The sequence below is a fragment of the Archocentrus centrarchus genome, chromosome 9, assembly GCF_007364275.1.
Source record: "Archocentrus centrarchus isolate MPI-CPG fArcCen1 chromosome 9, fArcCen1, whole genome shotgun sequence".
Classification (NCBI taxonomy): Eukaryota; Metazoa; Chordata; class Actinopteri; order Cichliformes; family Cichlidae; genus Archocentrus; species Archocentrus centrarchus.
This window is the reverse complement of record NC_044354.1, coordinates 8,068,779-8,094,898: the sequence shown is the minus strand read 5'-3', so window position 1 is coordinate 8,094,898 and position 26,120 is coordinate 8,068,779. Positions and strand designations below refer to the sequence as shown.

The 26,120-nt window shown below is 38.2% G+C and overlaps 1 protein-coding gene across 1 annotated transcript; it reads right to left on the bottom strand.

The window, feature by feature from the left end:
• Positions 1-893: 893 nt before the first annotated feature.
• Positions 894-19,442, bottom strand: mapkapk5 (MAPK activated protein kinase 5). Its single transcript, XM_030737420.1, has 14 exons — positions 18,526-19,442; positions 16,515-16,588; positions 9,908-9,983; positions 9,095-9,192; positions 8,866-8,974; positions 8,533-8,622; positions 8,010-8,105; positions 7,802-7,882; positions 7,523-7,710; positions 6,389-6,509; positions 5,316-5,446; positions 4,969-5,084; positions 4,301-4,405; positions 894-3,863 (listed from the first exon to the last, which is right to left on the bottom strand). The coding sequence occupies exons 1-14, from the start codon at positions 18,559-18,561 to the stop codon at positions 3,769-3,771; spliced, it is 1,416 nt and encodes a 471-aa protein (XP_030593280.1). The 5' UTR covers positions 18,562-19,442; the 3' UTR covers positions 894-3,768.
• Positions 19,443-26,120: the final 6,678 nt, after the last annotated feature.

Below are 26,120 nucleotides of genomic sequence, written 5' to 3'. Positions count from 1 at the left end.
TACTTCAAGAGAAGATTGTTCTTCTTCTACATCCATTAAATTCCAAATGCAAAAAAAAAAAAAAGTCAAATATTTATGAAAATTCAAACACGCTTCCTATACAACAGAAGAAGCTGTTTTGTTTTAAATCAAGAGTTGACAAATTCCTCCTTTTTTAAATGACTTTCTTTTTAAGGACGCAATTATTCTTCCTTAGTATCGATGCTGTGAGAACTCAAATGTTGCCCTTTTCCTTGTGTGACATTTTAAATCTTGTCTCTCTTCACTCAGCAAACAAGGTAGAGAAAGCCAAAAGTGGAAGCTACCTAAAATGTGTAAAATATTTCTAAAGCCTGAATATCAATCTGAGGGGAACCTGCAGCAGCAGCAGCCACTCAGTATAAGAATGTAGTCTTTTCAAAAACACCAACCCTGTGGGATGTTTAATAACACAGAGCATAAAACAGCATGTAAATGTTGTCTCAGCAGGACTGTTTTTCACTTCTAGGACTATCAATATAAAGATGCATGCCTCGACTTCACAGTAAAAAACTGCTAATAAATACACGGCCCACTGTCAGGTAGCAAAAAGATACAAATTATGCAATTTGTAGATTCCACATTATATGTGAAAACCATTAAAGAAGCTCTGATTCACCTCCAGAAATACAAAGAAGGTTCTTCATAGTGAACCACACACACAAGCATATATATGTATAAATTAATTACATAGTTTTACACTCTTAAATTAAAACAAAGCCAAATCATTTCCACTTTTAGCAAGAAGCTGTTAATTCTGCAATCAGATATCTGGTAGCATAAAGCAAATCTTACAAGTTGCCTGTTTGTCAACCAGTGTTCAAAGTAGCATTACTTATAAGACTTACTAAATCACACTTTTTATTTTTTTTTTTCCTTTTTTTAAAGCAGGGGTGTCAAACACATGGTCCCCTGCCAGAGTCCAATCAGCCCCACTACAAAACTTTGCAGTGTTAAATTTGCAAAGGAGAAATCAATTTTAGGCTTTTCACTTTGTTTTGCACCAGTAAACAAGCTGTTCAGAGTAACTAGCTACAAAAGTATTATCATATATCTGAATCATCACCAGCCTGAATGTGGAAAAACAGACGTGTCGTTTTTCTTAAAGACATCTCAGTCTGTGCATCATCAGTTCCATAAATAGATCATTAACTGTAACCATTTCGTGAATGTACTGAAACCTCTCTATACTAAAAGAAAGGGGGACAATTATCTGGACCGCCTGAGCTGTATGTCATTTATGAGCTAAAATAAGTTTGACACCCTTGTTTTAAAATGGACAAACACACAGTTCCCCATTTTCAGTGACATTTGTGTGGTTCAGACCACTGCAAGAGACCAGCTGAGCGTATTCATTACACAAATGGTCTACAACGCTTAAAATTAATCCCCTATGGAAAGGCGAAATTCAGTTTTTAAACTTTTATTTTTAATACAGCTCAGATACAAGATGCATTTTAATTATAGAGGTGTCCGTGAGCAGAATTTGTTGCTTTGTAAACATAGCCAGTGGAGCACTGTACTACTGTACAAACTGTCCAGCTACTCTAATCTTTTAGTTGTATTAAAAAAAAACCAAAATAAATTGTTTTAAAAGGACACTTTTTTTTTTTATACTAAATATGGTGCTACTTTAATTTCAACAAATGTTTCCAAATACACATCCATAACCTTCACATCTTCATATGAAATTAAGCCAGCCAGAAGTTTCTCCTAATTCCTGTGATTTATTTCTATGTAAGTAAAGGATGGAGATGCCGCCCTTTCAAACAAGGCACATTTGAGAGTAAAACTTAAAATAAGGCCTTTTTAAACACAAGCTGTGGTTATCATTAAGCTTTAAGGGGAACGAAGAAACAGTGAAAATGACCTCAAAGGCCAACTTTACCTAAATTAGAAATGCAGACATAAAAAGGAAGACTTCCACTTTTTCTTCATGTCAGTTTTGAATGGTGTGGAAAAATACCAGCTTACAAATATATGAAGATGATTGCAAAAAAAAAAAAAAACAGACTGAAATGATGCATTTTTTTTATGATAATGCAATCTGACGACAGCAAAAAAAAAAAAATCAGAGCACAGATACGCTGGACAGCGACGATATATTGCACCAGTGTTTGCAAATTACTCAGAAGAAACACTTTTTTGAAGAAGATAATATAGTGAATGCAGTAATCTCAACAGGAATTTATGTTCACAAAAAAGTTCTGTTAAAAAAAAAACAAAAAAAAACTTCAAATAGAGAATTTCAAGACAGATGAGTTTGTTTTTTTTTTAAAAAACAAACAGAATGAGTTCAGAAATAATCTAAACAAAGAAAATGTGCATTTTTAGCTGTTCAGCAGACTCAGTGTGGCCCCATTCAAACACCTTGAGAGGAATCCTTTTTTTCAAACACCTCTTTAAAGATATTATTGTTAGATATGAGCAGACCACTAGAGTAAAACAGGTTAGTGAAGATTTCACTCTGGCCAGTCAATGATATGATATTAATTAGATCGAAAGGGTGAGGATGAATGAAGGGTAGGGAACATTTCTGGGTATTCAAACCACTGAAATGGAGTAGAGAAGGCCTCTGTTAAACAGTAATACTGACACATTAGATACATATGGTCTCACTATGTACATGCATGGGAAATTAATACACGATCACATTATTCCCCCTATTGCACATTCAGCTGAACATCAAGTTATGACACTGAAATTCTAACAGTCCTTCTCCCTGATCTGATCTGATCTGGGCATACAAGACCACACTGGACCAAAAACACCAGGGCTTACTACTAGGAAAGAGTTCAAATATTAACTATGCAGGTCTAAATTCCAGCAGATACAACCGTTACGTCAGAGCAGCTGAGACTGCGTCAGTTACACAGATAAACAACTTCAAATAAACACTGGACTTCCATCAAAACTGTCAGAACTGGGCAGAAATATAAAAAGCCACAGACTTCAGAGGCTGAGAGTCATCAGTTTGTTGGTATGAGCTGAAAGAAGAGATTGTGTAACGTACATTAATCTAGCTGAGGCTGTGAAAAAATGAGCAAATTTGAGGCTGCATTTTTCTGTTTTATGACACTTCTTCACTGACCTCTAAACAACAAGAAGGTTGAGAAAAAGATGCACGAAACAACAACAAAAAAATAAAAATAAAAACAAAGGTTTATATAATTTATCTCTAATGTAAGATTCTGAACATGTGTGGAAGAACAAATTCCCACTGTAGACAGCTTCTCTCAACTTTTAGGGCCCCACTATCAAGCCACGAGTAAGGTATAAAATAATGGAACTTTGTTTAAATAAATACATTTCTTAGGAAGGTTAAAATAAAATATGATAAAATTAAATGAAATAACTGGGATAAAACACATGACATCTTGGATAAGCTGGACAAGCAGCTAATAAAAATTCCCTCCCAGAAAATAATTTCTTTCACAGATTTTCTCCTTTTTTTTTTTGTTTTGCTTTTTTTTTTTTGCAAAAATGAAAATATAGTCATTTTTTTTCTCCCCATGTACTTTGCAAGAATCCATTAAAAAAAAAAATTATAGTACCAATGAGTCCTCTTTGAAATATATCTACAGCTGTACAATAGCTCTTGCAGTAGGTCATCAATAGGTCTTGCAAGTGAATTTCTGAAAAACAAAATTAGCCATTTTTTTATACATTTAAAAAAAAGTCTCTTTACAGATATGAGTTAAAAAGGGTAATAACAAACAATATAAAAAGAAGATAGAAAGACAGCATCTGCTAATGAGATTCTTGGAGATTCGTCTTCTCTTCAATGGCCTGTTTCACAATTTCAGCCAACTTCAAGCGGTCGACTTTATCGGAGAAGGCTCGTCCTGCAACGACAAGTTGCTGGTTAGAGACCGGGTGACTATGCAAACAACAAAATTACACTCATAAATGAGAGAAATGCTTGGTCTTTTTCACCTTATCTTTTAAGCTTTAATTAACAACACAGCCAATTAATTAGGTTTCTGTATACATTTGATGGACAATCTGAATAATCTTTCAGTCTACTACTTCTGGTCTTTTAAATATAACCTATTCAGCTTACCATCCATGAAATCACACCAGAAGCTGGTCCGGGTTAAAGTTATTTTTAGCCTATTAAGTTATCATATTATGGCCAGCTCAACATTGAGCCAGCATTTAAAATATAATGAAAGGGTTAAAACACTTCTAGAAGTTTTAAAAAAAGTTTTAAAAGGGGGAGTCATTAGAGCTAAATAACAGAATTTAAAAAAAAAAAGAAGACATTTCACACAGCACTGACCATCCCAACTGAGCCCCTGCAGGCCATCCCTCAGCAGCTTACAGTCTCTGTTGAACCTCCAGGCTTCATACATCACCTCATTCAGCTTCTCATCCTCATTCTCTCCTGCACACACAAAAATATTCACTTCAGAGGCTTTTTTTCTATTTCCCACAGATCTTCAACACTGGGAAGAGAACAGCTTCACAAGTTGACTCCATATAGGTTATAATGTACACTCACTGTGGCCACTTTGTTAGGTACACCTGTTCAATGCAAATATCTAATCAGCCAATCACATGGCAGAAACTCAGTGCATTTAGTCATGGGGAAAAAAGGTGATTTAAGTGACTTTGAACATGGCATGATCGTTGGTGCCATGTTCTAGTGAGCTGGTCTGAGCATTTCAGAAACTGTTGATCTACTGGGACTTTCCAGCACCCTTCTCTAAGGTTTTTCTGAAAAAGGTCCAAATACCAGATTTCAGAGGAGAATGGCCAGAGTGCTTCAAGCCAATAGGAAGGCAACATTAAATCAAATAACCACTCTTTAGTTTAGTTTTCATCACAGACTGCCAAAATGCTTCTCAGTTGAATGAGTGAAACACATGCACTACTCATAAAAGCCAATGTAACTTTTTATACTTCTTCAGTTAAATGCTATTTGCATACTGGCGTGGGTTTACTGACCAGCTTGTGGTAGTATACACTGTGCAATGACATCTCGTAATTTTTCCAGCGCTACGTTGGAGTCTTCCCCTCCGTTTTCTGGGTCATGAATGAAGAAACTGTCGCTGGGCTTGGGGCTGCAATATGGAAGGCAATACATATTTCAGACCAAACTTTATCTCTTTTTTTTCCCCAAATAAAAGGACTTTCTAAATAAAGATTAAAGAAAATATGAAAAGGGAGAGACCCAGAGTAAGACTTGGCAGATGGCAAATAAAAACATAAGTAAAAACGTTTTGTGGGACAGCACACACGCACAAACACACAGACATAAAAGAAAAGAATAGAATAATCTGCAGAAACCATACCCTAGCAGTTTCCGCTTCCTGAGGATCGGGTTGTTGACGGAGTTTAGGGGCTTCAGGCTGACGTTCAGATCCTGAATTCTCATGTTGGCCAGCTGCTCAGCGTGGGCCTGCTGGATCCCTGCAACTACCGCCTGGGAGGCAGAAAGAGGACAGTCAAGCTGGTATCTGTACTTCTGCTTTGGGGGGGCTATACATAGGGTAAGTAAGTAAGTAAAGTTTATTTATTAAGCTCAATTATTAAACAGTCACAAAGCGCTGTACACAGTAAACAACAAAACAGGAATTAAACACCATAACAGCTAATTAGAAATACGCAATTAAACACCAAAGAAGGAACAGGTAGTCCAAAAATAAAGAGCAATAATACTAATAATGCTATAAAATTTTCAGCAGAAGGCCTGTTTAAACAAAAAAGTTTTTAACTACTTTTTTAAAGAATCCACAGAGTCAACTGTACATAGTTGTAGTGGTAGACTGTTCCACAGCCTTGGTGCCACAGCTTATCCCCTAAATTGATGCATGCTCTCCCCAAAAACCAAACTAAACATGATGTTGAGAAAAGGCGGAAACTGAGACTGATTGCCTGTTTCCCCCATCATCATGCCAGTGACGTTTTCTGACGAGAAAACAAGAACAACAGTAACAAACTTCTAATAAGCAGATTACTCTCCACGCTTTATGCTCACTATAACTGCACATCAGCAGCTCCCTATTCACTAACAAGACTTCGAATAAAAAAAAAAAACATTAAAATTACTGTCAAGCAGCTCCAGTGCTATTGATTTTTGTGTGTAGCTCACTGCCAAACTGTAACATGTCAATAAAAGAAGAAACACAAAACCTAATTAATAATGACACGAGCATGCATGATTGAAGAGGTTCGTGTCAGCTGGCAATCAAAATCTGCAGCAGGACTTCTGTTAACCTGAGTTGACTATGTAAGTCCAACTTCAGGAAATACAGACAGGCAGACAGTACCATATATCATAGTAATTATCATAACTCATTTCCCATAGTCTCCTGTGCTCATCAGTTCATTCAAGATCAGTAAAACATTGCTGCAATGCACTCACTTTGTCCATCATCATCTGTGCGGAAGGCAGCACGTTGTCAAGGGCCTCAGTGCAGTTGAGCCAAGGATGAGCCAAGACTCCCTCAATTGTCAGCCTCTCCTCTGGCTTCACCTTCAGCAGTCTGCGGGGAAGAAACAAAGAGGGGACAGAGCATAAATTATGGGTCACAAAAAGAATGAATGAGTGAGACTAACAGCAGGATGGGATGAATGAACATAAGGAGGAGAGAAGGAAGGCAATTTGCAGTGAAGCAAGGGCAATGAGTCTAACTAATGAGTCTGCTGTGGGGTGTACTATAAAATATGGTGGATGGAGCCATGCTTTCTTTAAGTCAGCTGGACTGATACAACCTAAAACCCCAATCAAACATAATGTGTACCACAGCAGCCCAGGTTTACTTCATCAGGCTCTATGTGCACTCACATAAAAAGGGGTACTTAATGAGTCATGTGATTCTTCTGCTTAGTTCAGTTAAAGGGAAAAGGTCACGAAGCACCATAAAGAATATTTAAAATAATTTGTACGTCAAAAAGCAAAACTTGTGCTGCAAATAAAGTGAGAGGAACAGTGCAGAAATGTTAATGGTGTAATGTAATATATAATGAATATATTCTATAAATATTTAATATACCATCACCCTCTTTAAATAAAGACCTAAGTCATTTTTTAACAAAAGTTTTATTTTCGTCTAAATCATCATATTTAAATGTTTGGTTCAATTTTTTTCTGAAAAACCTAAAAAAAAATAAATGACATGATATTTTAAGAGGGTGACAATATTTCAATCACCGTTTCTTTTCTTCTTCTTCTTAATATACTTTTGGGGCTTTTTAGCCTTTAATGGAATAGGACAATGGAAAGAAGACAGAAAAGCTGGGAGAAAGGCCAGATGAAGACATGTTGGATTTGAACCCAGGCCTCTGCATATGGGTGACTCGCTCCACCCAGTGAGCAAAAACGGTGCTCCAACTGGCATTTATTTCTAATGCAGGAGTTGCTCATCTGAACCCTGATGCATACAAATCTAATATTAAAGAAGTGACTGAGGTCTTAAATCATCTCATAATAAAAGATATGTGAAAATCTGTTAAGCTGTGTAGCTCGACAAAGCATAGAAAAAGAAAGAAGACTTACTTGCGTACAATGTCCTTGGCCATCTCGGAGATCTGACTCCACTCATCTTCGGGAAAGTCAAAGCTGCCTGTCATAATCTTCTTCCTCATGTCCTTTGGGATGGTGCGACTGTGATGCTTGGAGTAGAACGGAGGGTAGCCGCACAGCATTACATAGATAATCACACCAAGAGACCACAAGTCACAGCTCTGCAGACAGAAAAGAAGCATTTAAGAAAATAATTCACCATTGAACCAGGCTTGAAGCACCTACAGCAGGAATCCCAGATATGAGTCTTGCCTTGTTATAGGTGTAAGGAGTGGGTGAGGTAGGTATAATTCCAGACTTTTCCTTCTGGTGTCTTCTTTGAGCCTCAAGAACCTGCACAGAAACAGTGCCAGAAGACATCATTAAGATAAGATGCATTCGGTCATTATTGATGTGCATTATTGCATCCAGAGCAATGAGGAAGCAAGAGCATCTTTTTTTTTTTTTTTTTTTTTTTTACCTGAGGTGCTACGTAGTAAGGAGTAAACTGAGGGGTCATCAAGTCTCCTTGGTCTATTTTGGCAAAGCCAAAGTCACACAACTTCACAGGTGCATCCTGCAGAACAGACAGAATTACATAATGAGACAAAAAGAGAGCAGAAATCTTATTAGCATCTTCATGTAAAATATTTTCTCCAGGGCTTCACTGAGTTTCACTTGATGGAATTTCTTAGCTGGAACACCTCTGGGATATTACTGAAATTGCTGCCAGAGCAGGATTGATTTCCAAGTCTATCACAGCCACTGCAGATTTGGTATTTCTACATTATCTTTGCCAAATACTGCTAGATATAGTCCAAAGAAATCCCTTGGTCCACTGTGCCAAAAAGTCTAGCAAAGCTTCTACTTTCTTGTATTTCATACTTTATTTTGTGTGTGCACTTAATTAGCTAAAAGTCATCAGTTGCGGCAGCTGTATTGTTACTTCAAAACTCCAGTGTTTCTATCTACATGTGTAACACAAAGCAGCTTCTGGAGCTTACCAGAGAGTTATCTTTGAAGAGAAGGTTCTCTGGCTTCAGGTCACGATGTGCAATATTTAGAGAGTGACAATGCTGCAATGCTTGGCTGATCTACAGGGGGAAGAGACATACGATTGAGACATCATCTATACTTCTTTTTTAAAAAAAAAAAAAAAAAAAAAAAAAAAAACAGCTTAGAGTTGAGCTGGTGTGTGCCACTTAATCCAAGAAGGGGTTACTAAAGACAAGGAGAGGCTTTCAGGCATGTTGTTACCCCAGTTTTACAGCAAAAGACAGATGACGCATGACACGACGTGACACAAAGACAGGCCAGAATTAAATCTCTTCACCTACCTGTTTGGTGACCTGACTGGCCATCTTTTCAGTAAAGTGCCTGTGCTGACTGATTCTGTGGAACAGCTCGCCACCCTCCATCATTTCCATAACGATCAGGAGCCTCGCTCTGTGAAGAACAGTTGGGAGAAACAGTGAAAAACAGGAGCTAGAGATATATAAATTTCTTTCTTGTCTGACAAGAGAATGCACTGCAATTAGCATGTTAGAAACAGACTGAGCTCTTCACCTTGGGCTGGATTCATGAGGGAACTGAACACTGTTGGCATAAACTTCCAGGATTTGCACTATGTTTGGGTGATTGGCACACATCATATGAAGACGCACCTGCAGGGAAAATATTCAAACACTGTTTACAGTAATTCTCTTAAACACTTTACAATTTCCATGTTAAACCCAGGTGAAGCAACAGAAAGTCACACCACATTATCAATGGAATCACTCTGGTGTGCAGTGTGGGCACCTCCCAGCCAAAAAGAGGAATTTAATATGAGATCAATAAGATCCATAAAGCATTAACATAACTAACCCACAGAAAAGATGACATAGAAATCTTTGTGTTTTAGTTTTCTTAAGCGGACGAGTCAACTAAGCCATTAAATGACAAAACAACAAATTCTGCAAACGTAAATGCAAATTAAACAGCAACAAATAATGATGCATCTTCCAAATAATTACACCATCAGAAATTATGCAATGTCAGACTCAGGGAAAAACTGATTGCGAGACAGATCAAGACAGTACGCCAACACCAAGTCTGTGCAGCTTGTTTTGACTGCACTGCTTGACTGCTGCATAAGCTGATCAAAACAGGGGGTGCTAATGACATGGAGAGGCTGCTAGACAAACTGTTCGCTGCAGGGAAACAGCGTTACAGACAAAGACACTCATAGAAACAGACTGAAGTACGAGAGACAGATCAGAAAGAAAAATGGGAATTAATAAAGACTAATAATAGGTAGGCAGACAGAACAAAACATACTGATACAGCCACAGACAAACAACAGGCATTAATCAAAACCATGACAGTGCTTCCTCTAACCTCATTTCTGGCCTTGGGGCGATCAATAAGGATCTTCAGGGCCAGGCGTTCCTGAGTTGACTTCTTCACACAAACTCTGCACAAGAAGAAAACAAGAATCAACAAACACCTCACGCACAGTGATAAGTTTGTCAGATGTGTACCTGTGCCAAGAATTGGGAAGTAAGTTTCTTATATTCTGGTGTTTCTACTACCAGTTAGTTGCTCTGTTTGTTGCTGATGTTGAGCTCATCTTGTTCTCAACAACAAATATTGCCCCAAATTTTTAAGACTGTGAAAACAGAAAAATATACTTCCTTGTTATCTAAATAGATAATGAGGCTCACCTCAAAAAACAACATTAAATTGGAAGTCAGGTCAAAGTAGTAGGTATTAATCAAAAATTAAAAATGGGCCGATGCAAGGAGAGATTTGAAGGGATGGTCTGTTCCAAAGCTCAATGGCAGCATCTGAAAAGGTGCAATGCTGCTTTGTTATATAAACTGGACTAAGAAACGACCAGGAACGTCTGACTATAACACTGTTTCTCAAACTGTGGGGCACAGGGTCATGGCAGGTGAGGCGTGAACGACCTGGAAGAAAAGTCATGCGGAACAAATGTTGAACATTGGATTAATTCTCATGGCGGATAAAGGAAAGTTTAGCAGGTACGTTAGCACAGCAACTAGCAAAACTCTCCACCGTCACCGTCTGCTGTGTACATAGAGCCACCGTTTCACCACCGAGGGGGACTCCCCACCTGGACCGCACTTTGCGTGGGGCATGAACAGATTTAATCAGGCAAAGTGGGGCATGACGGAAAAAAGTTTGAGAACCACTGGATTACAACATAGATGTGCAAGAGTGTGGCCTTATTGTCCAAGATCAGACCCAGAATTCTCACTGATGACTTGTTGTTAAAGGGTCAAGACACAGCACACAAAAATACAGCCACTGTGTGTCTGACCAAACAATATAACCCTCCAAACAGCAAATCGGAGACTATAGGTACCTGAAGTGAGAAGCTATAAAGAGAAAAGAGTGCAGCCTGAACTAGATCCATATGGGACCCCACACAGAAGAGCACTGAATTGGAGGGGTTCACAGAGAAGCTTCTGTTCATCAAATATGACTTGAACCAACTTTATTGCAGTGCTTTGGACACCTGCATACTGTGCCAAGCAGAACAGAACGCTGTGATGCAGAATCCATAAAATCCCCAGCATCAAATTTTAATAAAACATATTTTAAAACCCTAAAGAAGCAGACTATGTGGTATGTCGTGGTTTGAACCCAGACTGATCTTTTTCCAAGATCTCTATTTAAATCAGAAAAAGGTGGCAGAACATTCAGTGTTTCAAACGAAGGTTTCACATGCAAGACGAGTACAAGCTGCAGGCTCAAACTGCTGGGTTATGCAATCAAGGAAAAGATCAGTCAAGAGTCTGAAATGTATAAATAAGATCTAATTACAGATGTGTGTGAACTATTCAATGCATTATTGACATAACTTACCACCAAATAAAACATGTGGTTTAGGGTAGTTATTTACAAATTCATCTGAAAACTATTTAGCCCTTGACAACTTTTTACTACACCTGGGAGACACACAGAATCATTAAAGCTGTCAGAGGACGGCCGAAGCTCACCTGTCTTCTACTTGCATTCAGCTCCTGAACATGCCTGCCTGAGGTCACAGGTGATATCAATAAACCATAATGTAATATAAAACAAGCATCCAAGACTTTGTCAGCATTCTTATCTACCCATCTGATTAGGAAACATGATTCTTATCAAGGCCAGTCAGATTAAATTGTATCCCTTAAAACCACAATAGATAAAATACCAGACAGACGCCTGTCTTTACTTAAAAACAGCTGATACTTGATGTGTGTGGATACTCTGCTTTTTAACATGAAATGATGCCCTTTTGCCTTTAAAAAGATAGCTTTAAGGTAGATGAAGGTCATATAACTCAACAGTGTCTGCAGTTTCAGTTGTATCTTTTGTCAGCTTGTTTAAATCTAAATATCTGAAGGCAGTCAATTATAAATATTTGATCAATAAATAATAATCACTGTAGAGGAAGTTACAATTCCTCTTGTTCTATTAACAGACAAATCACTTCAGCACCTGTATTTATAATCTGTGGATAGTTTTTAGCTGTAAAGCTTGAGCTTGTAATATTTGTGTAAGGGTTCGCACCTCGTTTTGTTTAAATAGCTTCAAGCTGTAAAGGCAGTTTCTGTGTACTAACTCAGTGTTTCAGGCTACTGCACTTTTGTACTCCTGTTATACAGTCTGGATAATATGTGATGTCAAATAAAATAAGGCCAAACAGAAGCACAGAGAAGACAGCAGCTGACTTACTAGATTAAGGGCTTTATTTTGTCAACATGAAAGTTTGTTATGGGAATTATGAATCTGGTCTGCATCTTTGTATGTAGAGTGAACCAAAGGGAAAGCTATCTGTGTATGCACATCTTTCATTGTCACAAGGATTAAATAAATCGACTAACTCCTGGCAATGGTTTTCTTCAAACCACATTTTGAAGTGCACACTTATTAAATATGGAACGTGCAGATACATAATTCATTTTTTGAGAAATCTAATAACTCCTTTTTTCCTCTCCTCTAATCTACAAGGGCTCAAATATTTACTTTAAACATTCACTTTGAACTCAGATTACATTATTAAGGTCTTACTGGGAGAAACATTCAGCTCCGGCCAAAGTTCACTTCACCGGAAACCAATACCTTCCCTAATGAATCACAGAATTAGAAAGGAGGGGGGCTGGTACAGTAGAGATGAATGTGTTAAGAGACGGAAAGAGGAGGAGGCGGTGTAAGGCAAAGATACTGTCAGCTGCCAGTGCTACCCCTCAGTCTCCTGGCAGGAGAATATTTAGTGGCACAAATCCCCTGGAAGCACAAGTTCTAGAACACATAATTACCAGGTCTCAGTAGATCTTAATGGGGTGCATATGAGCCTTAATGACTTGCAAATGCCCAAGTAAGAACCAGGAATAAGAAATGCTAAAATCATAATAAATATAAACCACTGAGAACACTGTCAGTTTCTGTGATTGGCATTATTATGGTTAAAAACTAACTAGTTCAAGCTTTGTAGTAGATGCACAGATGACATCAATTTGAAAATCCTAGGTCACATTGTTAGAGTTATCACCTTCACAAGACTTTCAGAAAACCTGACCTTTGATCTTGACCTTGAGGTCAAGGTTCCCAAGATCCAAACTTGTCCAATCTATGGTATCAATTTGAAAATCCTAGGTCACATCATCCTAAAGGTATTGCATTCGCAAAATTGAAAGCTGGCTATCTGCCTGCCCACAATACCTCATAAGCCTTTTTTAGGCTGAGGGGTAATAACACCCAAGTGAAAAACCGAGTTAGAAATATAAATCATGGGGGTGAGCATAGGCTGCACTGGAGAAAAAACAAAGGACAGCATGAATCATAATAGCGTGTTTACATAGTGGGACGATGAGTCAATTTCACTGTTTTCTCATCACTCAAGCCTAAAACACACACAAGGAAAAAACAGGTTACTCTGCCTTGATCCAGACCGATGATCGCTTCAAAGCGCAGAATGAGCAGACGTAGTCAGTGGCAGACATTGATATATTACTACTGGTATCTAGCTAGAATCAGCAGGACAGACAGACCTGCACTAAAAAGACTGCGCATAGCATAAACACACTTAAAAATCTGCTGGCAGAGCTGCAGCCTCTCTGTAACGTTCAGCAGAAAAGAAATTAAACTAGAAGTCATTCCTGTGAACAGATATGCCAGTGAAGCAGGGCAGTGCAGTGTTTACTAATCTTTAAGATTAACAGAAGTAATTTATAAGAGTGATTGCTACTTATGCATATGCTGTATATGCTTTCCTGTGATTGATTATTCCCCATTTTACAGTGTGAAGACTATTAGAGGAATATAGAGGAGAAATGCATGACTTAAGAAAACTGCAGTTTTATAATTGATCCCTTGTGCATCCACAAGCATAGATTGAATAATCTAAATGCAGCTAGACTAAGCCTAACAAAGCCAAGGAACTGGTCATGAACTCACTTTTTTCAACAGGATTAAGATTTTTAAGTTGTTGATTTACAAACCACATATGCGGTAATGCTTTGAACAGTGAGTCTGTGAATTGAATCCCAGCCAGTCTGGCCATTTTTTACAAATCACTCGCTTCTCACACTTCATGTTTCCTGTCTTCTCCACAATCCACCTATCAATAAAGGCAAGACAAGCTGGAAAACAACTATCTGCAAGGGACCTACTATGCTCATATTATCCTTACCCACTGTTAATTTTATGCTGGGCCTTGATGCTTTTTTGCCCTATATTGGAGGCCTTGCCCTAAACTTTTATGCAAATATTTTTAGTCACCCCTGGGTTAGTAAAGATATAAACACATATTCCAGCAAAAATATGTTTTCAATTTTAATAGTACTCATTAAATCCACAATTTTAAGCATGCTGTAAGGGCTTGATATTATCTTTAACATTTCAACAAAGACTTTTTGGTAACCAGATTCTAGAACAGACACAAAACATTTCCATGGTAAACAAATTAGAGAAAGTACATACTGCACTCTTGTACAAGGGTGTATCCTGCATAATATAACAATAAGTCAGGCATAACGCATACTTACAAGGTATTCACATGATATTATACTCATGATTGTACAGGAATATTACTACATAATGCACCATACTACATATTTGTGCTGAAATGAATGCATTATGCATAACTATAATCATAAGTCCACCATGTATTTTTTTACATCTGAGCAATACTGCTGAGCAGTAGGTATGGCTTTTCATATTGTACTATTTATGGCCATGAGTCATGCCCGACCAACATGATAGACAATGCTCAGGCAATCAATTCAATTCAATTCAATTTTATTTATATAACACCAAATCACAACAAACAGTTGCCTCAAAGAAGTTGGCATAACAGGCTAATCAGTACCGGGGTTACTTCTACATATGTTGACCTCATTATGGCACAAACACCAAGAGTGGTGTAAGGCACACCAGTACGGGACTCTGGACAAGTCTAGATTTGGAGAACGCCAGGAAAACGTTACCTGCCTGACTGCATTGTGCCGGGTGTAAAATTTGGTGGAAGAAGTTTAATGCTATGGGGTTGGCCTGGGCCCCTTAGTCCTACTGAAGGGAAATCTCAATGCTTGAGCTTGGTGTGAAAGAACTTGTCTGACCTGACCTCAACCCAATCAAACGCCTTTTGTGATAAACTAGAATGGTGATTCTTCAGTGTCTGATCTCATAAATGGTCTTTTGGATGAATGGGAAAAAATTCCCACAAACATATTCCAAAATCTTGCAGAAATCCTTCCCCAAATTGTGGAAACTGTTCTAACTACATATATATAAACACCCATATTAATGCCTATGGATACAGAATGTGATATCAGAGAATCTCCTTTAGGTAATGTGTAAGTGGCCTAATACTTTTGCCTATATGGTGGACATGACAGAGAATATGGGAAAAATATAGAGGGTCCACTTTAAAATACTTCCAATGAGGTTTTGAGGGACACGTGTTTTGGGTTGGAATCAAGTCCACCATGCTGCAATTACATGGACTGTGTCTGTGCCAACTGAGCCACCTCCAAAATCAAGAGAAATGGTGCCAATGCCAAACATTTTAAGCTTCCAGCTGCAATGCTCTTACATGCTGGTAGCTGGTCCAGTCAGTTAAAGCAAGTGACAAGCACCTGGTCCTTTCATAATTTTTAATGTTTAATATGCCAAGGATAAGGTCAAGCTGTACTACATTGAATATGATGGGAGAAAAGCACCAGAAATATGTACAGACACGAGTGCTAGTTAATATCTCAGCTCACAAATAATCTAAATCAGCTCTGACATCATCTCTGCAGTGCATTCACAAGAGACTTAATCATGCACTGCAGGGGAACACTGCAATCTCTGTCATCCTCAATTAAATCATTTTACTTTAGAATACTCTGAATCACAATAATCTATTTTCAGGTCTAAACAAAAGTAGGATGTAACCTCAATTGATGCTGACTATGCTCTCTCAACTGGGCTTAACTCTATAAAGCCAAACGTGTCATTGGGGACACAGGGTACTTCAAATTCCCCACTGTTCGCAGACTTCTGGCAAAAATTACTGTAATAACCCTATGTTGGCTGTGAAGCGCAATTTCTCAGCTTTCAGAAACCATTTGAATTTTTCGAATAGGACAAACGGTGGCATAATTACGGTAATTCAAAGCGCGTTTGATCAGATGTCTCAGCAGTGATACGCTCAGTGTTAACCAGCTGTTCACGGCAGGTAAGGGCAGGTCACAGGTCCATCAGCGGATGTTGTGGGATTCTGCAATGCTAATAAATGTCAGTTACTCAATTCCATAGATGTCAGAAGTGCAAGTGAAAGGTGATTCTCAATTACAAACGGATACCATGATGATGTTTTCTGGTTGTGTAATACTGCTCACTCTGATCATAGTTCAGGAAAAATAATCATGTTCCACACTCTGGCACCAACTGCAGCAGAAAAGATAAGATTTTGAGACTAAAGAAAAGTTCTTTTTAAAACACTTACCTGACAGGTCCACTGATGCCAGCTCCCAGTTTCTGTGTCCAGTTTATGTTGTACTCATCCAGAATTGATGTCTCCTGTTCAAAAGACAAAATCATCCCACACAGTGTATCAGAACATTAAAGAAAAGACAGACCTCCCTGGTGCACAGGAATGTTTAAAAAAAAAAAAAAAAACTAGGCTTAAGTTTATTTATCATCTTTCACACCTGTCAGCACAGATTATGTCATGCATCACAATCAACAGCTCAAGATAAATCAGAACAAACAAAAAAGATTTTTTTGATCATTGCCTATACCCAGACAACGATTAAACCAGTACCCAGATTACTGTGGTTGTCATAATACAGACTGTTTACATTCTTAAGATACATTTAAAAGACTGCAGAAGATTCTAGTTACATTATACTCAGTGGAATGCAATGCATTCACCCTTGCTGTGTTAGCACTGAGTGGTACAATAGCTATATATCCATGAGCTCTAGTTTCACAATAGTACCAATGCTTAACACAGATTATTCGTGGAAAAAAGACAGATTGGCTGCTACAAAACAAATGCACCTGGAAAATCTTGCCGTTACTACTGCTGCCAAAAAAAAAAAAAAAAACAATCCCAGAAGAAAGGACACAAGTTCGGCAATAAACAGAAGAGCAAAATAAAAGAAATAGACTATCTGTTCATCTTACAAAACCCCAAACTTGAGGTCAGAAATTTTTTGACACAGCACAAGGGTCTGGTACTTGCTATGTAAATCTCAAGCAATCTGTACCATAACCATCTTACCTTGTCCTGAATAATGAATCTAACAATGTTCACAGAGAAAAGGAAAGATTTGTGAGTAAAAAAAAAACAAAAAAACAAAACATAACAGATCAGTGGAAAAATAAGATATTAAATTCTGATATTAAACAGAATTAGCATCTCATTACACTCCATTATACTGGGTTTTTAAGTATAGTAAAGTTCAACATGTTTCTCCATTTGATACACAGTAGCCATATTGTAAGCCTGCCAAAACCAAGTGAATACTGGCTGTTAAACTAGGACTAGACCTGCTGACTCTGCTGACTCTGAAAGCCATGATTCACATAATGTTCACACTCTTCAAACCCTATGTTTGATGAGTGTGAGGTTCAGTGAGTCATAGGTGACTCATTGAACCAAAAGACAAACACTCATCCTGGAAAAACACCATTCCATTTAGTTTTGCTGAGCGATAACGCAGTCACCAGAACAGCTCTGTATTGATTTGCAGTGACTTTTCATTCTAAGGTGACCCAAGTGATGTCAACATCCCCCACTCCACCCCACCCACAGCTTCACAGAGTCATCAAATCCCATCACTTTAAAGTGGTGGTGGTGGTGGTGATAGTAGGGTCTTTTCCTTTATCACCAATCTTGAAGGAGGAGTTTGAAAAAAAAAATACATAGATTTGTAATACACTTTAATCCAGTTTTCTTCAGCAAGTTAGCTTGCTTGATGATTTCTTAGAGTACAGTTTAGTATGCCAGGGAACTGACGAAAAGGAGTCAGGGTTAAGCCAAAAGCTACCCAGTTACCATGTGCTCCAATTCTATCCTACTTCTCGTCCAACAGTGAAACCAGGGGCCAGGGCAATTCCAGATCACATTTTACTGTTGACATGGATGCCTGGGCAATGCCACACTGAAGGGATCCAGTCAGGAACATATCCCAGATGCAGATTGCATGGAAATATTGCTGGTTAATGGCCATTGCTAAACTTCAAGTTTTACATTTCTGCCACGCATATGACACATAAAAACTCCTGTGCTGCTAATAAATGTTTTATCAATCTATGACAGTCTCATAAAACAAGATAAAACTGTACTCTTCACGCAGTCTGCACTGAGCAATAGACAGTCCTGATGTTAATAGAAGTAATACAAACAAAATTAAGTAAAATCCGATTGCCCCAGCATAAAGGACTAACATTTTCATAATCGATGTAGACCAGTATCCAAGCAGAAAGAGTAAAGTGTCGTTTTAGGTTACCTTGATGAATTTGTCTGCGTTGTTATCCTCCGACATGGTGTTGTACTTCGGACAGATGAAGTCTGCCTCCCCAAACTCAGACTGTACACAGTGGAAACGAAGCGTTTGTCTCTGACCCTTACAAAGTTTTGGTACCTGGGCTGCACCAAGCTATACTGCTAATTCTGACAGGAAAAGGCCATCGGGGCAGAATGATCCTCGGCTACAGATCAACCAAAGCCGAGTGTCGTTCCCTTGGAAAACCGAAGCCCAGCAGCTGGTACGATTTAATGTTAGATCAGACCAGCTCGGCTCACAACCTCTGGGTCCGACTCGCTCTTCCAGTCGTCTCAAATTCACTGTAGAGACCATGTAGAGTGGCAAACTCCGAGCAAGGTGACCAGAAAAGACAAGTCCAACGGGGACTAGTCCAGCACTTTTGGAGGCGCAGTGAGAAGGGGAACCTTAAAGTGGTATTTTTAGCCAGCGCAGTGAGAGCAGTGCTCTGCTAACGCTGCGGAGACACTGGGGACCGGCCAAGCCGCTATATGCTGCTACATTTCACGATGAAAGCAGGTCATTACACAACGAAAGCAACAGTGAAAGATACGACGGATCGAAGATACTCTCCGAAAAATAGTGGTAGTATATTGGGTGACACCTGGGTTGATCTGTCAGGACGAGCACACCGCGTTCTCAGCAGCGGCACCGTCTATTATGTCGTCGAGCCTTCTGAGACGCTAGCTAGCTCAGGCGAGTCCGTTTTCCAGCTCCATTGAAAACCAGGGATGTTAAAATTCTCAACTAACAGGCCGAAATAACTATCAGAGCTCGTACAGTAGAGCAACACTATCCAACGGATGGAAGGAGCTAACAGCGACTGTATTCAGAGGTGACCAAAGAGATATCCGCATCTCTGAACTGTTTTGCTAATCCCGTAGGGGTCTTGCCAGAGGAATACACACAACGCCTGTCCGAACAGATTGCCTGATGAAAATTATTAACACGTTTACTAAATCGGACAATATGTAAGCCTACACGTTTTTATTTATCAGTTAACACGTATATTTTAGGCGTACCAAACACGTCTTTGTTTTTGTACTTTTGAACGAAAGCATAATTTTTTCTCAATCAAATACGTTTGAAGTGGATACACTGTAATGGGTCCTCATAAGGACCTAGTTTTCAATGCGGACTCAAGTCTCATAAGCAGCATTGCAAACGACCAGTTACTTAACAGTGGAAGAAGTGGAACTACAGCAAAGCTACCCCTGGGGAAATGTAGTTAAATGCAAATATTTTTACTAAAAAAGTAGTTCAAACTATTTTGTAAATAAATTATCAACGTATACTTAAAAAGTTAAATGCCAGCAAAAAATACATCTCAGTTAAATTTCTATCAAAAAGTGCCCATTTGTTCAAAGACGGATCATTCATAAAGCCTCCCAATAAAATTAATTATTCACGGGGAACCCAGGGGGAATTTCTTCTTTTTTTCTGCATAAAATCATCAGTCAGATATCTGCCTTCCAAAAACTGCACCCTGAGGTGGTAGTATTGCACCAGGCAACCTCTAAAAGACACTTATTTATAATTTTTTTCTATACAGAGACTCTATTGGCACCCTCAAAGAGGTTTAGCTACATCCAAGAAAAATCTCATTCCCCTTCCAATTTTTATTTATTTAAAATTATTTTTGATTTACCTGAGCATAACATACTGTTTATCACACGATTAGAAACACTAGGAAAATAGATAGGTCAAATATAATAACAGGGTTTTCGGTTCCTTTATTGTCACAGGTACTCACTCACCAAATGCTCATTCTGGAAAAATACACAATTTTTCACTAAACAGCAGTAAGTCTAACTAACGTTTTGGGTTGATGAGATTTAACTGTGTGTGTGTGTGTGTGTGTGTGTGTGTGTGTGTGTGTGTGTGTGTGTGTGTGTGTGTGTGTGTGTGTGTGTGTGTGTGTGGGTGTGTGTGCGCGCGCGTGTGTGTGTGTGTGTCCATGCATATATGTACAATACTGTGCAAAAGTCCTTTGCTTCTTTGTGAGGAAAATGGAAAACAGGTGCAGCAATTGTAAAATTCCAAGGAGCTATTTGGTATGACCACCTTTATTCTCTTAGGCAGCTTTCTTTTTGCAGTCTTCAGGAATAGTTCTCCAGGTTTCTTGAAGGACATTCAAAGCTCTTCTTTCGATATTGGCTGCCTTTTGTTCTTTTCTCTGTCAAGATGATCCCACACTGCTTCAATAATGTTGAGATCTGGGCTCTGGGGAGGCCAGTTCATGACTGTTGTGTTTCATTATTTGTTTTTCTATCCAAGTATGCTTGTACTGCATTAGCAGTGTGTTCATCATCATGCTGAAAAATTCAACTGTTGTCAATCAGACACTTTCCAAATGGCATTCCATGGTGGCTCAAAATCTGATGGTACTCTTCTACATTCATAATTCCATCAATTTTGAGAGAATCTTCGACACCACTGGCTGAAACATAGCCACATATGATGACAGAGCCTCCATCGTGTTTTACAGATGGCTGTAGACACTCACTGTTGTACCTCTCTCCTGACCTCCTCCATACATGTTGATGACAATTTGAACCCAAAATTTCAAATTTGGATTCATCATCAAATTTAGATTGTAACTGATTTTCAGTCCAGTTCTTGGTTAATTTGGCATACCTTGGCCTTTCCTCACTGTTTCCCTTCTTTAAGAGGCTTCAGCAAACAGTAGATGAATCAAGTGAAGAACCACATCAATGTCTCAGGCCCCGTGTTAGGTCTTTCCTGGATATTTTTTTTTATTTATTAAGCACATAACTTTCAGATACTGTTCATCTGCTGTAGATAGTGTTTTAGGTCTGCCACTTCTTCTTTTGTCCTCCCTGTGTCCAGTTTGCTAACAATTTTTAAGGACACTGCCCACCACGCTAAGATATGTTTGATTTTCATTCAACAGCTCTTTGGAAATCACCTTGTTATGCCACTTTAAAAATGCCACAAAAGTCTGTCTCCTTAGAAGCATGGTCTTCCAGACTATGAAGGAACACATAAGGAATCATCTGGTAAACTTAAAAGTGTTAAACAAACCAAAATATGTTTTAGATTTTAGATTCTTCAAAGTAGGCACCTTTTGCTTTGATCACAGCTTTGCACACTCTTGGCATTCTATCAATCAGCTTCATGAGGTAATCACCTGAAATGGTTTTCCAACAGTCTTGAAGGAGTTCCCAGAGGTGCTGAGCACTTGTTGGCTGCTTTGCCTTCACTCTGCAGTCCAACTCATCTGAAACCATCTCAGCTGGGTTTAGATCAGGTGATTGTGGAGGGAGGTCATCTGACCCAACACTCCATCACCGTCATTCATGGTCAAATAGCCCTTACATTGCCTGGAGGTGTGTTTAGGGTCATTGTCCCGTTGAATAACAGATGATGGTCCTACTAACCACAAACCAGATGGGCTGGCATGTTGCTGTAGAATGCAGGTTAAGTGTGCCTTGGATTTTGAATAACAATGTCAACAGTGTCACCAGCAAAGGACCCCCATACCATCACATTTCCTACTCCATACTTCACAGTGGGAACTACACATGTAGGAATCATCCCCTCACTTTTTCTGCATCTTACAAAGACATGGTGTTTGGAACCAAAAATCTCAAATTTGGACTCATCAGACCAAAGGACTGATTTCCACTTGTCTAATGTCCATTCCTTGTCTTCCTTGGTCCAAGCCATTCTCTTCCTCTTGTTATTCTTCCTTAGAAGTGGCTTCTTTGCAGCAAATCGACCATAAAGTTCAGATTCATGCAGTCTTCTCTGAACAGTTGATGTTGAAATGTGTGTGCTACTTGAACTCTGTGAAGCCTTTAGGTGGGCTCTTATCTGGGGTACTGTTAGCTTGCGGTTTCTTAGGCTGGTAATTCTGATGAACTCATCCTGTGCAACAGAGGTAACTCTTGGTCTTACTTTCCTGGGGTGGTCCTGATGAGAGCCAGTTTCATCATAACATTTGATGGTCTTTGCGACTGCACTTGAGGATACTTTCAAAGTTCTTGAAAATTTTTCGGATTGACTGATCTTCATTTCTTAAAGTAATGATGGACTGTTGTTTTTCTTTACTTAGTGTAGTAGTTTTTGCCATAATGTGGATTAGAACTTTATTCGGATGGGGCTATTCACTGAATATCAGCTCTACCTCTTCACAACACGACTGATGGTCTCAAACACATTAAGAGGGCAAGAAATTAACTCTTGACAAGGCACAGCTGTTAACTGAAAGCCATTCCAGCTGACTGAGAAAATGCCAAGATGTGCAAAGCTGTCATCTAAGCAAGAGGTGCCTACTTTGAAGAATCTAAAATATAAAACATATTCTGGTTTGTTTAACACTTTTTTGTTTACTAAATAATTACATATGTATTTCTTTGTGGTTTGGATGACTTTAGTATTAAGGTACAATGCAGAAATATTTTAAATAATGAAAAGCCACTGAATTAGAAGGTGTGTCCAACCTTTTGACTGCTACTCTATATGTCTCTAATAATACTCATCTTAGATTTTCATACAGCAAAATCTGTGCTGTTCTTTCCTGTAGACAGGAGCATATTGCTTGGTGCACCAGCTATACTGCTGTACAGTCCTTCAGTGTGTGTGCAGGAAATTATGTCTATGTGTAAGAGAAGCAGGAATTTTGTTTTATGACTATCAAAGGTAAAAATAATATTCAATAAGAGTTAACACCATCACATGCATCTGAAGGTGTTAGGAGCTTATAGACTTTTATTTAGTGTGCATAAGTTATATTCTAAGATTATAGCCAAGATAAGGAACTCCATACCAGAGAGAGTAGTAACAACATCAGATTCTTGTGTAGCACTGAAAGGTTTAAAATCTTGTAAATCTAGGGAGGAATCATTGTTTAATATACTACAGTCATTATTCAAATGTGCTTGTCTGTCTCCTTGTGGGTTCCTGGATGTGTTGGGGTTGATGGGAATATGATGGCATATTATAAAGCCCTTTGAAAATTGGAAGGTGTTAATAATGTAGGAGCTAATACATTGATTAAAGAACAAATCAAACAGATGAAGCAGAACAAAGTGACTACAGTGAGGTGTTTTTTGTTCTTTTCTTTTTCTTTTTTCAACTAAACCACCAATTAGGAGTGCACGTTGTGGAGGACAAAATAGGAAAGACTAAGGTGTTATGATGAGATTATAGAAAGGTCATGCTGGTCTTAACAGTTCTCTCTTTATGGTTGAAAAGCATAAAGCATTTTCTCCCTCTCTTACATTTTGTGAGAATGATGAGATGGCAGACCTTTAGTCCACACTCCAGATCAGATGGTGGTAATGCACCTGAAAGCTGTTTGCCAACGATAATAAATCCGAAACAGGAGGACAAAAGAAAAATAGCACTGACCATACAGTCGTTGATAGGCACACAATTTGCACAACTACCAAATTTATTTAATAGTTTACAGATAGATGATATAAATATTTATACATGTTGTTTTAATCCACAGGTGAAAACAATGGAGTAAATATATCCTACCCATCAGTTTTTAAAATAATTTAAATCAGCTTTACACTTAACAGATGCAACATTAAAGTGACAAATGTATGGAACAATACCTATGAAATTGCTATGTTAATGTCTTTAAGTATTTACTGTGGGTCTTTATGTATGTTTCAGGTCCATATAAATTATGAAGTATTATCATAAAATTAAAGAAATATCAACCTAGTTCCCCATGAAATGACACATTATGTTAGATCAACAGGCCAAACCTTTAAATTTTACTACTAATGATTAACAAATATAATAATATAAAATAATATATTTAAGATCTGACCATGAAAATTTGAAAAAAAAAAAGAAAGGTAACATGATATTTTTTCAAAAAAGGGAAACAAACCTCAGTCTCAACATAAACTTGGCTTGAAAGGGTAATTTTCTTAGTGTTATTTATAATATTTATTAATTATTAATTTTTTGTCCATAATTAGGTCTCTCTTTTAAGTAAAAAAAAAAAAAGGAATCTCAAAAGCATCATTCAGAAAATGAGAAAAGGAAAGAAATAGGGAAAGAAAAATCTAAATGTTATGACTAACACATCATAAGTGCAGCGTGGTATTTGATCCACTCACCATTGGAATTAGTACAGTAAGATCCATAAGTATTTGGACACAACCACAGTAGATTTTACAATCAAGGGTTTAACAAAAGTATTGCATTAGGAATCACAGCCATTTCCATACAGAGTGCCCTGTTTTCAGATGCTCAAAAGTAATTGGACAAACTACCATAATTTTAAATATAAGGACTGCTTTTAATGGGTTGTATGCTGGTGTAGTAGTTAGCACTGTGGCTTCGCAGCACGAAGATCCTGGGTTTGAATTCAGACTGGGGCCTTCAATTCAGGTCTGTGTGGTTTCTCTCCAGGTACTCCAGCTTCAAAGACATGAATGGGTTAGGTAAATTAGTGATTCTAAATTGACTTGGTTGTCTACGGTAGCCCTGCAACGGATTGGTGACCAGTCCAGGGTGTATTCTGCCTCTTGCCCTATGACAGCTGGAATAAGCTCCAACAACCCTGAATTGGATAAGAAGATGGATGTTTTGTTTTGTTTTTATTTAATAATTGAATGAAAATCCTTTGCAATGATGGCCTGAAGTTTAGAACTCATGGACATCACCAGATCTTGTTTCTTCCCTTGTCATGCTTTGCTAGGCCTTTACTGCACCACCTCCAGTTGCTGCTTGTTTGTGAGTCTTTTTGCATTCAGGCTTGTCTGCAGTAACTGAAAAGCAAGGTCTGTTGGGGTTTAGATTAGGTCACTGACTTGACCATTAAAGAATTTCTTTGCCGTGAGAAACTTTTAGGTTGCCTTTGCAGTATGCTTTGGATCATTGTCCAATTGCACTCCAATCAGTTTTGCAGCATTTGTCTGAATCTGAGCAGAGAATATAACCCTGTACACTTCAGAATTCATCCTGTTACATCTATCTGCAGCAACAATAAACACAAGAGACAGTTCCGCTACCGGCTGTACCTGCCTGTGCCATGGCATTGCCTCCACCATGTTTGATATGGTGGGTAATAAAATAAAATATTGGTGTATAAAATAATTTTCAGGTTCATGTGTAGCCTTGGTTCCTATTCTAGATTTATAATGTGTAAAGTGGTGCTGCACAAGAACAATAATTTTGCAAAGGGGAAAAAGTATTTAGACTTTTTAAGTTAAATTTATAACCTTACATAATTAGCTTACTAGTTCACAGGTTGTATAATCAAAATATATACATTATTGTACAAGTAAATTATTGGATCGTTATTACTGATTTACTGATGTGTGAATCACATTATCATAGATCAGTGACTTTATCTATAACACAATTAATTTACAAAATAATAGGTAACTAAAGCTTTAAAATAAATAGTACAGAGTAATACAAAGTGTTTGTGTGTGTGTGTGTATGTGTGTGTGTGGTGATGATGGTGGGGGTGGGGTCCCCCACGCTCCTCTTCTAGACACACCCCTGAGGCCCACTAGGTAGCCGGTCCATTTATTTATTATTTATTTTAATTGTTATTTCAGGAA